This window comes from Mustela erminea, chromosome 13 (genome assembly GCF_009829155.1).
Source record: "Mustela erminea isolate mMusErm1 chromosome 13, mMusErm1.Pri, whole genome shotgun sequence".
In the NCBI taxonomy this organism is placed as follows: domain Eukaryota; kingdom Metazoa; phylum Chordata; class Mammalia; order Carnivora; family Mustelidae; genus Mustela; species Mustela erminea.
In genome coordinates, this window is record NC_045626.1 from 44,173,968 (window position 1) to 44,189,080 (window position 15,113).

Below are 15,113 nucleotides of genomic sequence, written 5' to 3' on the forward strand. Positions count from 1 at the left end.
TTTGTACTTACATTCAGTGCACTAGTTCTGAATCAGTGACGAAGATGATATGTTTCTGAATAGCTCAAAAATCATTGACCTACAGGAGTACGTTCTATTGTATTTACAGGCAAAGCTAAGATGAAAATTCAAGATACTCTCCTTTCCATCTTGTGGTTACCGTGTGTGTGTGTGTGTGTGTGTGTGTTTTGGAAGGTTACATAATTGATAACCATAGATAACAAAGATAGTACAAAAACAATAACTGATTCACTATGTCATAGATTCAAAACAATACTAGTAGTTTTATCCTGATAATACTCATCATATAGCATGAAAAAGTCTATTAATGTAATGCTGCACATTAACATTAAATGAATGATAACATGTAAGTAACCCAAATATATGTAATATAAAATGTGAAACTTTGGTTTAGAAGGAAGCATAGATACCATTCTTCATTGTTATATTTTCTCTGAAGAAACTTAACTACAAAATGTATAGTCAGCATGCTTTACTCAATTGTTTTGGCAGCTAACATGAAATGTGCTCTCCTCAATAGTATTCTAAAACAAATATGTTATGATTTTTGTATAACCAAGTTTGTGAATATGCTTTCAACTTTTCTCCTTCTCCATTTAACAGAACTCCAAGTTCCATATAACTGAGGGTCCCAAGGGAAAAAAGGAAAATCTGCTCAACTCTGAGAGGCCAACTAGGCTCTTAAGGAAGACCAGCCACCCACAAGGAGAGGATGGGGCTTTAGGTAAGACCACGGGGCCACCAACAATTAAGCTGAGTGAAAAACATGAAGGAAGTAGGACTGTTTTTAAGAAGTTCAACGAGATGAAGTGGCCGTTGGACATCCGCCCTTTAAACAAAAGTTTAGTCAAAGACAACAAATGGAAGGAAACAGATGTGGCCCAGGAGACACGCAGATCTTTCCTTCAGGAGTTTTGCAAGAAATATGGTGGGGTGAGTCGTCCTCAATCACATCTTTTTCATATGGTATCCAGGATCTATGTGGAAGATAAACACAAAATCTTATATTGTGAGGTACCCAAGGCTGGCTGCTCCAACTGGAAGAGAATTCTGATGGTACTGAGTGGGTTGGCTTCGTCTGCATACAACATCTCCCATGATGCTGTTCACTACGGGAAGCATTTGAAAAAACTAGATAGCTTCGACTTAAAAGGGATATACACTCGTCTGAACACCTACACCAAAGCTGTTTTTGTTCGTGATCCCATGGAAAGGTTAGTGTCAGCATTCAGGGACAAATTTGAACACCCCAATAGCTATTACCATCCGGTATTTGGGAAAGCGATTATAAAGAAATATCGGCCAAATGCCTGTGAAGAAGCATTAAATAATGGATCTGGAGTCAAATTCAAAGAGTTCGTGCACTATTTGCTGGATTCCCGCCGTCCCGTAGGAATGGACATTCACTGGGAGAAGGTCAGCAAACTCTGCTATCCGTGTTTGATCAACTATGATTTTGTAGGGAAATTCGAAACTTTGGAAGAAGATGCCAATTACTTTTTACAGCTCGTGGGTGCTCCAAAAGAGCTGAAATTTCCAAACTTTAAGGATAGGCACTCTTCTGATGAAAGAACCAATGCTCAGGTCGTGAGACAATATTTAAAGGATCTGACTAGAACTGAGAGACAATTAATCTATGACTTTTATTACCTGGACTATTTGATGTTTAATTATACGACTCCATTTTTGTAGTTTGCATTCATTTTCTAAAACCCTGTATTTACTCCAAGATGATGGCCTCCAATCAGCTAACTGTAATTTTTCCTACCATTCTCTGTAAGAAAGAATTTAACTAAGTGCCATTGTCTCAATTTAATGAAGATTTTTCCCAGATAGTCTGACACCAATTGGCACAAAGTTATAGGAAAATTACCTTACAGAGACGTGTAAACAACTTGAGTTGCTCTCAAATGTTTGGGAAATAGCTGCTTTTGCATTATGGATTATATTATAGAAGCAATAACCTAGCCAGCTGCTGCATTAGCTTCAACAGCCTCTTGCAATGATAGGAAAAGGGATCTAAAATAGCATGAGTATATTCTACATCCTAGAATTTGATGTCTAAAGTGCATGGATGTATTTTTAGTGGTCTGTGACATACTACCTGCACACTGGAGAGTTTTCTTATACCCCGGAAATCTTCCTATCAACTGTGATGATAAATCAATTTTGAAATAATATTTTGGACCTAGGCATTTCACTTTAGATTGGAAGGCGTATGTGATTTACAATATGAGGATATAGCGGAAAAACCAGATGAGGCTATGGCTTTTTATATTCAACAGCCAACAAAAGATGCACAGCATGCTACGATCAAAGCAGCAAAAACAACCTTCCCCTTCCAGAAAAACTTAAGGGAATTGATTCTGTTTTCTTTTGAGCCCTCTGTGCAGAGACAGAATGAGCATAACCACTAAAGGTCTTCGCTTCTGAAGCAGGCGGTTGAGAAGTTTAAGCCTCATCAGATATAAATGTGCTCCTAATTCTGGTTTAATTGGGCAGAAGGGAAATTGTTTCAGGATGGAATAATCATCAAAAACAAAGTTGCCCCTCTGAATGTAGGCCTCAAACAATAACAAAGTGTTATAAGAATATTATTTGAATCAAAGCATCATGTGCATAGATTTCTTAGCGGAATGTGCTCTAAGAATAGCTTTTGTTTCCAGTCTAATTACTTAGCTTGGGAATGACTTTTTAAAAACTCGTATACCACTTCAAAGATAGGTTATATTCTAGAGAATAAACAAAATTAGAGCCCTAGAAACATTTTTAATAGGCTTATGCATAAACAAATTAAGGTATTTTCTTTTTAAGTTTAAATATTCTATACTAATGCAAGACACTATTGCATTCAAATATTAAATCCAAGTTTTTGGAAAATAGGACCAGGTGTCACCCCTATCAAAATTGTAATGAATTTTGGAAATTTCTTTCCAGCAGACCTTAAGTTTGAAGACACATTTAGATGGAAAACTTATTTTAATTGGTTGACTGTTGCTTTGAGTTGAGAAAACCACATATCGTTCAAACCCTGTTTAAATGCGGCTCGCAAATATGTTCTTCTTCCCAAGCATTGCTTCTCATCAGTAAATACTTAGTAAGGTTTCTCAGAGAAAAGTAGGCATCAATATTTAAATATTAATAAACCAAGCTAGTTACAGTTGTATTTATTTCATTCTGATTTTCCATTTCATGGCTGCGTATTCATGAATTGCTTTACTCCCCACATGCCTACTTGTCCGTCCCATCTGTGTCTCCCAACAAGTACGAAACTGCAGCAGGCTCCCTGATCATAAGTATTAAACCTTCTAAGCCAACCTTTTACTACTTTCCACTCCATTTACTCTTGCCTCTAGACCATACACTTAAACTGTGCTCTCTGTTTTTAAGGAGTTTTACTCTAGAGTAATCTAAATCGTATAACTTAAATTTTGCTGTACCATGTAGAGTGGACTCCTTGTAACTTGGAAACATTGAAATGATCTTTTTATGGAGGAAGAGAGGGAATATAAACTATGCCAAGAAGCCTGAAATTTTATTCCTAAACCACACACAAAAAACCCCCTAGTTTTTGTATGGGTGGAATCTATTATAAAGTATAGAAGCAATTTTCTCAGCGTTATTCCTAAAACCTTATAAGGAACCAAAAAAAAAAAAAAAACTTTTCATAACTTTGGAAGAAAAAAATGGAAACAAGTGTCCTATCTTTCTCTTATTAGCATTTCTAACACACTTATGAAGATGGGGTACATATATGGAATACACATACACATATGTATGTGTATGTACATACACATATATGTCTATATGACACACACATATATGTCTATAATACTGTTTGGCACAGGAGGGAGAGAAGAGGGCTGTTCTATGCCTTCCGCTGTCTGTTCTCCTCTCCATTCCCTTTCCACTTAGCCTACATAACCAGAGGTTGTCCTTCAGTCATGCTCTTCCTGAAAGACTCTGACACCAGCAAGCATCCTGTGTGGCTGTGAGTTCCAGGGGCCACATGTTAAAAAGATCTTATGAAGGGGTGCCTGGGTGGCTTAGTTGAGCAGCTGACTCTTGGTTTCAGCTCAGATCATGATCTCAGGATCATGAGATCGAGCCCTGTGTTGGGTTCCACACAACCCAACACAGGATTCTTTCTCTCTCTCTCTCTCCCTCTGCCTCTCCCTCATGCTCTTTCTCTATCTCTAAAATAGAGAGGGTTTTTTTTTTTAAAGGGGGTTATGAAGGAAGAACACATTTTTAATGCACCTACTCTTCTTTTAAATGGCTTCTGTTCATGGCAGAGCCAAAGAAGCCAGTCATCATCTTGGATTCCTTGTGATGTTAAATACCTCTTCCATTTATCATTTCTGAATTCTTCTGTTTGCAGATCAGCTCACATTCACCATTGTCGTTTCTGCCTGGGCACAAGCGCCAGGTGTGCACATCACTCTTCCTTTGGACGGTCACCACTTAGATTCTGAAATGCAAGTGACCAAATCTAGACTCATCTTCCAGATGTCCAATGTTCACATTCTAACACTAGCATGTGTTAGGTATAATTACAAGTCCTCTAATTAAACCCTAAGGATCTTATTTGTTTTTATAGGCAACAGTAATGACCCGGGCAGGCTCCTTCACTCTGTTATTCCCTTGTCTGGAATTACTAGTAGAGTAAAAGTTGGCAGTTAAATCCAAAATCAGTTACCTAACATGGTAAACTATCTGTGGATATGTGTGGTTGATGTGATTGTGCCTGGGAACTGCCATAAATTTCAATGGAAATGCAGGTACAGGACACTCAACTTACTAATTTTCTCACACATGTTTGGAAATATCCTTTAAGTCAATGGAAATGTGCAGCCACTTGTTAAATTCTCTAACTTCACAGGCTATAAAATATTATCTAGCAATTCAAGAGCTACTTGGATACCATTTATAATCAAGAAGAGGAAAAAAGATTTTCTACTTTACATATGAATAATTATTCATCAAATAAGTATTATTTCCTGAAATATGTAGTGTTTAGCTGGAAAGAATATATAAACAGATGCAGGGAATTTTGAATGTGAGTTCCCTTTGAAACATCACCAGCAGAATTGGTAGAACTTGGAATTCATAGGCTGAGACTACCATAAACATCGCCCTACTCTAAGTTCTCACTCAACCTCTTAGGGCGTCTTTAGCCTCTAGGCTTTCATAGACTATGGCAAGTAGAACCTTTGCCATGGCTGACATCCCCAACGTTCTCCAAAATCTGAAGGATAGTTGCCCTTAGGCCTTTAAGAACAGTTCAAGCATCTGAGGACCTTAGGCCAAGGCTAACTCAGTTTAGTCCTACCTCTAGGGTCATACCTTTTTCATCTCAATCATAATCATTATAATAATATTCAAGATCATAATCATAATCAAACATTATTCATCAATTTAGTCTCCATAGTCAATCTGAGATGCTATGTATGCCCACATGTGCACGCGCACGCACACACACACATGCACACAATAATATAATAAAGAAAACTAGGGGCACCTCAGTGGCTCAGTTGGTTAAGCATCTGCCTTTGGCTCTGGTCATGATACTCCGGTTGAGTTCCATATTGGGCTCTCCGCTCGGCGGGGAGCCTGCTTCTCCCTCTCCCTCTCCCTCTGCCTGCTGCTCCCCCTTCTTGTGCTCTCTCTCTCTCAGATAAATAAAATCTTTTTAAAAAAGAAAGAAAGAAAACTAAATCAGAGTGGTTCAGTGACTTGTCTAAAGAGTCCTAGCTGGTGGGACACCTGGTGGCTCAGTCAGTTAAGCAGCCAACTCTTGGTTTCAGCTCAAGTCTGATCTCAGGGTCATTAGATCAAACCCCATGTCTGACTCCTCACTCACTGCAGAGTCTGCTTGAGTTTCTCTCTCCCTCTTCCTCTGTCCCTCCCCTGTCCCCCTCTCTCTCTCACTCTGAAATAAATAACTCTCAAAAAAAAGAAGAATTACAGCTGGCAATTAGGGTTGGGAGCCAGAATGAATCCAAGCAGCATAAACTATTACCAAACTCTCTCCTTGGTTTGAGGAAAGCAGGAAACATATATTGGTATCTCAAAACTTTTTCAGTACAAATATAGATACATACACGTGTGTGTATTTAACTGGTTTTTGCATTTCAAATTAGCTTATCCTTTTATTCCTGCTGAGTTAAACTGACAGATTCAAAGACTTTACAAGAAATTAAGCTTTCTGGGGCGCCTGCGTGGCTCAGTGGGTTAGGCCTCTGCCTTCGGCTCGGTCATGATCCCGGGGTCGAGCCCCGCATCGGGCTCTCTGCTCAGCAGGCAGCCTGCTTCCCTTCCTCTCTCTCTGTCTGCCTCTCTGCCTACTTATGATCTCTGTCAAATAAATAAATAAAAATATTTAAAAAAAAAAAAAAGAAAAGAAATAGCTTTCTTCCCCCTTGTTTTAAATTCCCAGTTGATCATGGAACTTAGTGTCAGAAAAAAGAAGTCCCTGGAACAAATTTAGCAAAACAAAAACAAAATATCATTTTGAAAAGAAAGCCCAGTGACACAAATGGGCACGGTCAAGGAGAATTTAGATGAAAGAGGGAGGGAGTCTGGCCAACTTTCCCCAAATCGGCACTTGAAGATGGTCATGGCTTATCAGGTCAGCCCAAGAGAAAGCTCCTTAAATACTTCTAGAAGTAAGCAGTCATGGATAGTCTCTTTCCTGAGCTCCTGTCCTCAGAGGAGCAGGTTGACTCAAACTAACTGAAAAACACCCTGAAAAGTTCAAGGTAAACAAGTGCATGGCTAGAAGAGGGCACACTTTCCCAGGTCTTCAGGAGAACCCATATAAGGAAGGCCAAGTCTGGAGACCTCCGCAAAATGGCATTGTCTCACACCATGTAGTTCCAGAGCTGCCTGGTCACACACACACATCTTATCCACCACAATCCTACCCTTGTAGGCATATCCAAATCCTTTTAAGCAATCATTTTTCCAATCTCTAGGCCTCTGTTCAAATCCTAATTCTATTTTGAAATACTCTCCTCTCTCATTATCTAGACACTCCGTTCATGTTAGGTCACCAAAGAATCTCTTCAGATGATTCAGTTTTGCAACCTCGTGACTTCATGAGCCGCTGATCAACAGAAAAAGGCAAAATGATTTTCCCCTGATGCGAAATGAGTCGGATTCTTCTTTTACCAAGAAATGCAGGCATTCCTTCTCTTGCTTTTTTTTTTTTTGCTTCATTTATTAATTTGTTCATTTGCTATATCCCTCTTCATATGCATATAAAATCTCTTTTGCCATTGGAATATGTTCAAGATCTTCCAAGAGGAAGGGAAGTGTGTCTGTTTAATTTGTTTTGCACTGTTATGAGCACAGTCTTGCAATGGAAAGAAAGAGTTTTTGATAAATACTCTTGACAATATAGTCTAAGGGCTCCTCCACAACTTCTCTTAGTGCGTAATATGTGCATTATTGCTTTATGACTGTACGGTCCATGGATCCAAAGAAAAGGCCCTAAAAAAATTGGGAGAAGTTATCAAAGCCACATGCCTTCTCTACCCTAACAGTCACACCTTAACCAGAAGTAGATCTGTGGACACAGCAATCCTTCAGATTTCTAAGATGGCATATTTGTATATTAGGTTTGAGGAGGAAATGTTGAAAAAAAAATGCATGATTCTGGTCACTCTGAAAGCTATTTACTGAGCAGGGAAAAGACACTGGAAAATTGCTTTACATACATTCATTTAATGACATGAAGAATAGGTCTAATCCTTCCCCCCAAAATAGCGGAAGTTCAGTATTATTCCACGGGTCATTTTATGGTGGGAAAACCGAGGGTCAGAGAGGTTTAATGGCTAGCCGCAGAGGAGCTTCCTGCCAGGGTCTCTTTGGCTGCAAAGCTGGGACCACACCCGGCAGCCTACTAGCCAGATCTGGCCACAGATTCATTTGGTTTGGCCTACAGTGCATTTTAGTTAATATTTGAATTAGTTGTCAACATTTTAAAACTGGAACTCTTTCGTCAATAATAGGGAATTTGTTACCCTGCTTCGTACGTGCTCTCCTGAAAACAGCTGGGCAGAGTCAAGGTCGGCCCCTTCAGAGAAGCCAGAGATCCCTTGCTGTTCATGTTAAACGTGGCTGACAATGTAGGTACAGAACTGTAGTTCGTTGTGCCTTTGTGATGTTATCACACTGAGGGCATCATCCCTCATTTACCTTCTCTGGCTGGTCCTTAAGTGCCCCACCTTTTTTTTTTTTTTTAATTTATTTATTTATTTTCAGAAAAACAGTATTCATTATTTTTTCACCACACCCAGTGCTCCATGCAATCCATGCCCTCTATAATACCCACCACCTGGTACCCCAACCTCCCACCCCTCCGCCACTTCAAACCCCTCAGATTGTTTTTCAAGTCCGTAGTCTCTCATGATTCACCTCCCCTTCCAATTTACCCCAACTCCCTTCTCCTCTCTAACACCCATTGTCCTCCATGATATTTGTTATGCTCCACAAATAAGTGAAACCATATGATAACTGACTCTCTCTGCTTGACTTATTTCACTCAGCATAATCTCTTCCATTCCCGTCCATGTTGCTACATAAGTTGGGTATTCATCCTTTCTGATGGAAGCATAATACTCCATAGTGTATAGGGACCACATCTTCCTTAGTGGCAACCACTTTCTGTCCTGGACACTGGGGTTCCAAGAGCGTTCCATTCGTCCGTTGAAGGGCATCTTGGTTCTTTCCATAGTTTGGCGACTGTGGCCATTGCTGCTATAAACATTGGGGTACAGATGGCCCTTCTTTTCACGACATCTCTATCTTTGGGATAAATACCCAGGATTGCAATTGCAGGGTCATAGGGAAGCTCTATTTTTAATTTCTTGAGGAATCTCCACACTGTTCTCCAAAGAGGCTGCACCAACTTGCATTCCCACCAACAGTGGAAGAGGGTTCCCCTTTCTCCATATCCTTTCCAACACATGTTGTTTCCTGTTTTGTTAATTTTGGCCATTCTAACTGGTGTAAGGTGATATCTCAATGTGGTTTTAATTTGAATCTCCCTGAAGGTGCCCCACCTTTTAATCCCTACTTTGACGTATGTGTTCTCACATCTACCACACTCTCAAAGGAAAAGCGGTTCCTGAACATTTCTTTTTTTTTTTAATTATTAGTTTCTTTTTAAAGGTTTTATTTATTTATTTGACAGACAGAGATCACAAGCAGGCAGAGAGGCAGGCAGAGAGAGAGGGGGAAGCAGGCTCACCGCTGAGCAGAGAGCCCAATGCGGGGCTTTATCCCAGGACACTGAGATCATGACCTGAGCCGAAGGCAGAGGCTTTAAACCACTGAGCCACCCAGGTGCCCCCTGAACATTTTCTTTGACCATATTTGTGTTATGCAATCCAGGTTTCCTTATCCTCATTCAAAATGCTGCTTGTGCTTTAGTCTTATACCCAGTGGGATTGCCAAACAATATTTCATTATTTGAGCAAATCTCTTCAGACCAACAACAAAGATGTTGGGAGAAATCCAGCACCTTCCGTTGGCATCCTTCTGTCTTAGCCACTGGGTCCCCCTGGCAACAACATTCCTTCCCATCCGCTTCCGCAGAGATGAGTCATTCTCCCACGCCCTTGGAACCCCAGTGTCTAGGACAGAAAGTGGTTGCCACTAACGCATCCAGACTGCCATTCCATAACCTTTCTCCAAAAACACCTCCTGTTTTAAAGGAGTACCCACCCTTCCTCAACTCTGAAAATTACCTATTTCCTAACTTGCCCTCGGATTTCCCCCATCTGGCTCACAACACGCCTCTCTACCCCATTCCTGGTACGATCCTGAGTGACTTTCGCCCTCCCAGTGACATTCCAACTATCTTTCCTTCTTAAGGCTCTGACCTCCTCCTTCCTGCACTTGAATACTTAGAGAGCTGGAGAAAACGAGAACCCAGCCATGGAAAGTGATCGCCATGCCATTTGTCCCTAAAGAGTGGAAAACCTGGGCCAAACCATGTAGTACTGGTTTTATCCGCTCATTTCCCTAAAATAGTCCTAAAATTTAGAAAAAATGTTCTTCAAAAATATGATGAGCTAAAACGTACTCAGAGCGCTAGTGTGACCACAAACTTCGAAAGTGACAGTATTATTAGGGTGACTGTAATTATCATTAGGCAAAAATAAACCCTGATTTGGTTTGTCAAGTGCTCAGAAAAGAGTGCATGGGTCAGCACCATATCAGAGTTATCCACATCTTTGTTAAAAACAGACTCCTGTACCCCACCCAACCTGTGCTGAATCAGAATCTCTCTGAAACCCACTCAGGAATTTTCTTTTTTTTTTTTAATTAATTAATTTATTTATTTGTCAGAGAGAGAGAACAGCAGGGGGTAGGGGGCGGCAGGCAGAGGAAGAGGGAGAAGCAGGCTCCCCGCTAAGCAGGGAGCCCGATGCGGGACTCGATCCCAAGAACCCGGGATCCTGGCCTGAGCCCAAGGCAGACTCTTCATCCACTGAGCCACCCAGGTGTCCTTTGAATCTTTTAAGAGTCTCCTGGGATGAGTCTCATATGCAACAAGGTTTGAGCACCACTTGTGTATGTGTGTATGTGATTTTTTTTTTTTAATCCTGGTGGGTTATGGGTAATAATAAAGCCTGCTCCCTTTGCTCTGTTCCTTTGTTAAAAAAGCTAACCCCTCTGGGCTCAGAGAAGGGTCTGTGGCTGTTGGTACCAAAGCCCTCCGTGGGCTTTTGACCAGTGCGGAAGCTGAAACTTGGCATCCGAGACCGGCCAGCTGAAGAAGTAGGGCTGAAATGATGGAAGGGACTTACGGGAACAGCACTGGTCACTGCCCAAACTCTCTGAAAGCGTTCAGGATGAAATGAAGAAATGGAAACTTTCCTCTTTGAAACACAAATGTGGACTGAAGGCAATTTTGGCAACTCTACTTCACGCTGAACAAAGTGAAGACAGTATGGGTTTCTCCAATAAAAAATTAAAAAGCTGTTTTCAAACTGACCTAAGATGATTGAAAGTGGAAAATATTTGCTATTTGGGTTATTAGTTTGAAAGCAAGTGCCCCAGGAACTATTTTGCAATTTAACTTAAATGGGAAGAATGTACATTTCCTTGGACTTCATTAAAGAATTTGTCTCTCCTTTGCCTTCCTATTAGGCTGAACCATATGACATTGCTAGTGTTTGACCCTCTCTGACCTGCGAACACAGCCCTTTCATTTTAGAGGAACACTTGACAGTCCACAGGTCCCTACCCTGTTCTAGTCCCATGAGCACTCACCTGGGATCAAAAACAGCATCCGAAAAGAAGCCCTGCTCATCACCACCCCCTCCTTTTTATTTCCTTCCCTTTCTTTTTTTTTTTTTTTTTAAGTTTGTAATTGCAGTGAAAGACATAAAGCATAAAATTTACCATCTTCACTATTTTTAAGCGGCACCAGCATCCATCTCCCAGGCTCTTTTCATCTTGCAGAACCAAAACTCCATACCCATGAGATAATAACTCCCATTTCCCCTCCCCCAGCTGCTGGCAGCCCCTCTTCTACTTTCTGTCTCCATGAACTTGACAACTCTTGGTCCCTCATGGAAGTGGAATCATACAGCTTTTGTCCTGTGACTGGCTTATTGCACTAGCATCACATCGTCAGAATTCATCCGTGTTGTAACAGGTGTTAGAATTTTCTTCCTTTCTAAGACTGAATAATTTTGCATTGTACATGTAACTCCTCCCTTTAATTCAGTCTGCACACTTTGAAAATAAACTTTCTACGGTATCATTCTGCTCCCAGGTTCTCCTTGCTGGATTCAAGGACCACACTCCAATGTCACCAAATAACTACATCAAACCCATTACTATCCAACCCCCCCCAAATCTATTACATTCTTTAAAAATATTCTCACCTTTCCCCCTATTTTATTCTGTTTCACCCTGCCTAAAATGTCCATTTCTCCTCTCTTTAACAACCTCCTCACATGCCCCCTCCAACCTGCCCCTCACCCACCTATTCTGCCCTTTCCACTCTCCCATAGCCATCCCTCACTCAGCTTTCTTCATCCGCTCTGTGCCCAAGACTCTCTCCCACTCTTCTTGCCTTAATTCTACCCATAGGCTGATGGTCCCAAATCTCTTTCTCCAGACTACATGTCTATTATGCACTGTGACTCAGATTTGTAACTTCCTGATGGACTTCACCTGGATAATCCGTAGGCACTTCCAACTCACCGTGACTAATGTTGACTCATTGTTGAACCCCAAACCTATTTAATTAATGACATCATCATCCATCTACTCTGCCTTCCACATCAGGAACCAAGGAGCTAAATCAGACTTCTCCCTGTGCTGACTCACCACAGCCCAAGGATAGCCCACTAACTCCACCACCCACATTTTTCTCAAGTTTCTCCTCTCTTCCCATCCATTCTGCCACTATCCTAGTCCAAACCCTCCTCTCTTCTCCCACCTTGTTCCCTCCACACTATTCCCGATACCACTGCCATTAGAACCACTCTAAAATGTTAACCCAAGCCTGACATTTTTCCATGCAAAGCTCCTTAGTGGCTTACTCCTACAATTCTGTTTCCTAACACACATGCAGTGTCCTCCATAATCCAGTCCTTCTCCAGTCATGTTTGTAACCAATTCCTGCCTTCCTGCTGAGTCTCCAACAGCACAAAATGGCCATGGTCCCCCAGTGTTGGGTGGTTTCCAGCCTCCTGGGCCTTTACTCACATTTTTCCTCTGCTGAGCACCTACTTATGCCTATCACAGCCCCCCTACAGCTTTTACTCACTACTCTCAGCTCAAGGAGGCATTCCTCACCTCTTCTTTGGTTTGGATGAGACCCCCTCCTCTGAGCACCCATGCGTGACTAGGACAGCATGCTATGTGGTTAAGAGCCTGTGCTGTCAACAGAAAGAACTGGATTTGAATTCCATGTCTTCAACTTTCAAACTTGGGTTCTCTCCAATTTATTTAACTTTTCTGAGTGCTAGTTTTATCATCTCAAAAACTGAGGATAACAATACCTACCTCATAAGGTTACTGTGAGAAATAAATGGGAAAATGTGTGTAAAGTGTTTGATAAGCACTCAATAAATTATTTTTATTATCCCTTTAGAGCCTGTGCATAGCTCTATCTTTGCACATATAGCACTCTAATTTTTTATGTACGCATCTGGCTCCTCCAGTAGATTGAATTTATCTTGTTCATCTTTGTAACCCTAGACAGGTACTTGGTAAATATCTCTTGAAGAAAAGAAGGCAAGAACAAATCCCATGCACCTACTCCTATGTTCACATAGAGCTGTGCCTTTCCCTTAAGGCACATTCTGACTTAATAACATGATGAAGTGTGTCTTAACTTTTCTGTTAGATTCAAAGTAACCATGTCTTGCTCAATGAATGTACATCTAATTGAATTTCAAGCTTCCAAGTGTTAATTCCTTTTAATAAGATAATAGTTTAAAATAGTGGGCTCCACAGCTACAATATTGAAATAAATAAACTAAAAATCTGTGACTTTATTCATCTTCAGCCCCTTTCTTTCCATTAGCTCTATGCCCTAACCAAGCTAAACTTTTATCTCCGCAGATAAGCTACTCTTTTCCCTACCTTGGAGCCTCTGTGAAGGCACCAGTACCTGAACAATAGGGACCAATCTAAGATCTCATCAGTCTTCAGAAAAGACTTTCCTGACCTCCAGGTCAGGTTCAGTCTTCTGTAGTTATTTTTCCAAAGGTACATGTTCTCTCTGGAAAGTGAGAAGATTCTTTGGGTCAGAAAATGTCTGTCATATTTCTCACTTATTCTTCATTACCAAGCATGTAGTCAACACTCAGCAGCCTCATGTTGACCATCTGAATGTACAAAGCTCTGAGTTTCAATCTTCCTCTGTCATAAGACATTGGCACCTGCCAGACTGAAAAGGATTACATAGAAGTTACTTTATGACTAAATTCTTAAAGACCGCATTACATGTGACAGAAGGCAAGACCTTCTATCATTTGTTCCATAGCAGAAAAAACTGGGGAGAATTAAAAAGGGACCTCTATCTTGACCAAAAGTGAGTTTTCAGAATGATACAGCCATATATGTACTTCGCTTTCTGAGACAAGGTAGCTATAATTCCATAATGTGCAAGAAGGCTGGAGTGGTGGTCAGAGGACATGGTCTACAGAGTCTGTGGCAATGGGTAATAGGTCATTTGTATCTAGGGGTGAAATATCCGGACAACTGATCTAGACATTGCTCAGTTTGAGTCATCAAACATCAAACAAATGGTGAAAATGGCCTCAGAGGAAAATCATGGGTGCTCATAGTTTCTAGACTTATGTTGGTTTATAGACAGTTGGTTGTAAAGATCCTATTCTTCCAAGGGAGAACTTTGTAAAACTATTACAAGAATATATGGTAGATATTCACCATTCTTTTTTTAAAAGGACTTACTCTCTATGTTAGGGTAATTGTGCATTGAGGAAATACCCAAACTTTTCTAGGTCTGTAAGATAGAGTCTGAACTGACACTGACACCTTGGGATGCAAAACACCATTGTGTCCTCCAGTTAGAGTTGAGGCATACAAAGACCTGATGGTAAATGAAATTCCAACATATGTCTGCTTTTTAGTGAGTCTAATAGGTTCACAGACCTACACTGTCTCTGATTTTGTAATCAGAATAGATATACTTAGAAGTGGCATAATTCTCACATTGGTCCACTTAGCTGTGGAATAAGAGCCATCATGATAGGAAAAAACAAGCATAATCCCCTGAAACTGCTTCCTGTCCCAGCCAAGAGGCTAACTCAGAGGTAATACCACATCCTGGTAATAGTTTTAGACTAGTCTTCCAGACTTAAAGGATGCAATGGTGATACTTTTCATTGCATCCTTATTCAAGGGATAACTGTAATCTGAACCAAGTGATAGCTGATCATACTTGGTGTCTTTGCTGCAAAAAAATAACACGGTTTCTGACATCCAGTTTGTGGATTTGGGTCTCGTGAAAACATTCTTCTCCTTCAGTAGAAAAGATCAAACACAGATCACCCTTACACAGAAGAGATCGAATACACACTGCCTTGCCCCAG

The 15,113-nt window shown here is 40.7% G+C and overlaps 1 protein-coding gene and 1 long non-coding RNA gene across 2 annotated transcripts in view; one reads left to right on the plus strand and one right to left on the minus strand.

The window, feature by feature from the left end:
* CHST9 (carbohydrate sulfotransferase 9) overlaps positions 1-3,844 on the plus strand; it is a 231,655-nt gene extending 227,811 nt beyond the window's left edge. The window contains exon 5 of the mRNA XM_032310105.1: positions 625-3,844. Coding sequence (XP_032165996.1) covers positions 625-1,713 — 1,089 coding nt within the window. The 3' untranslated portion in view covers positions 1,714-3,844. The remainder of the gene's footprint in view (positions 1-624) is intronic.
* Positions 3,845-4,296: 452 nt separating this feature from the next.
* Positions 4,297-15,113, minus strand: part of LOC116571778 — a 49,021-nt gene continuing 38,204 nt past the window's right edge. Inside the window, exon 4 of the long non-coding RNA XR_004277991.1 lies at positions 4,297-4,492. This is a non-coding gene — a long non-coding RNA (uncharacterized LOC116571778). The remainder of the gene's footprint in view (positions 4,493-15,113) is intronic.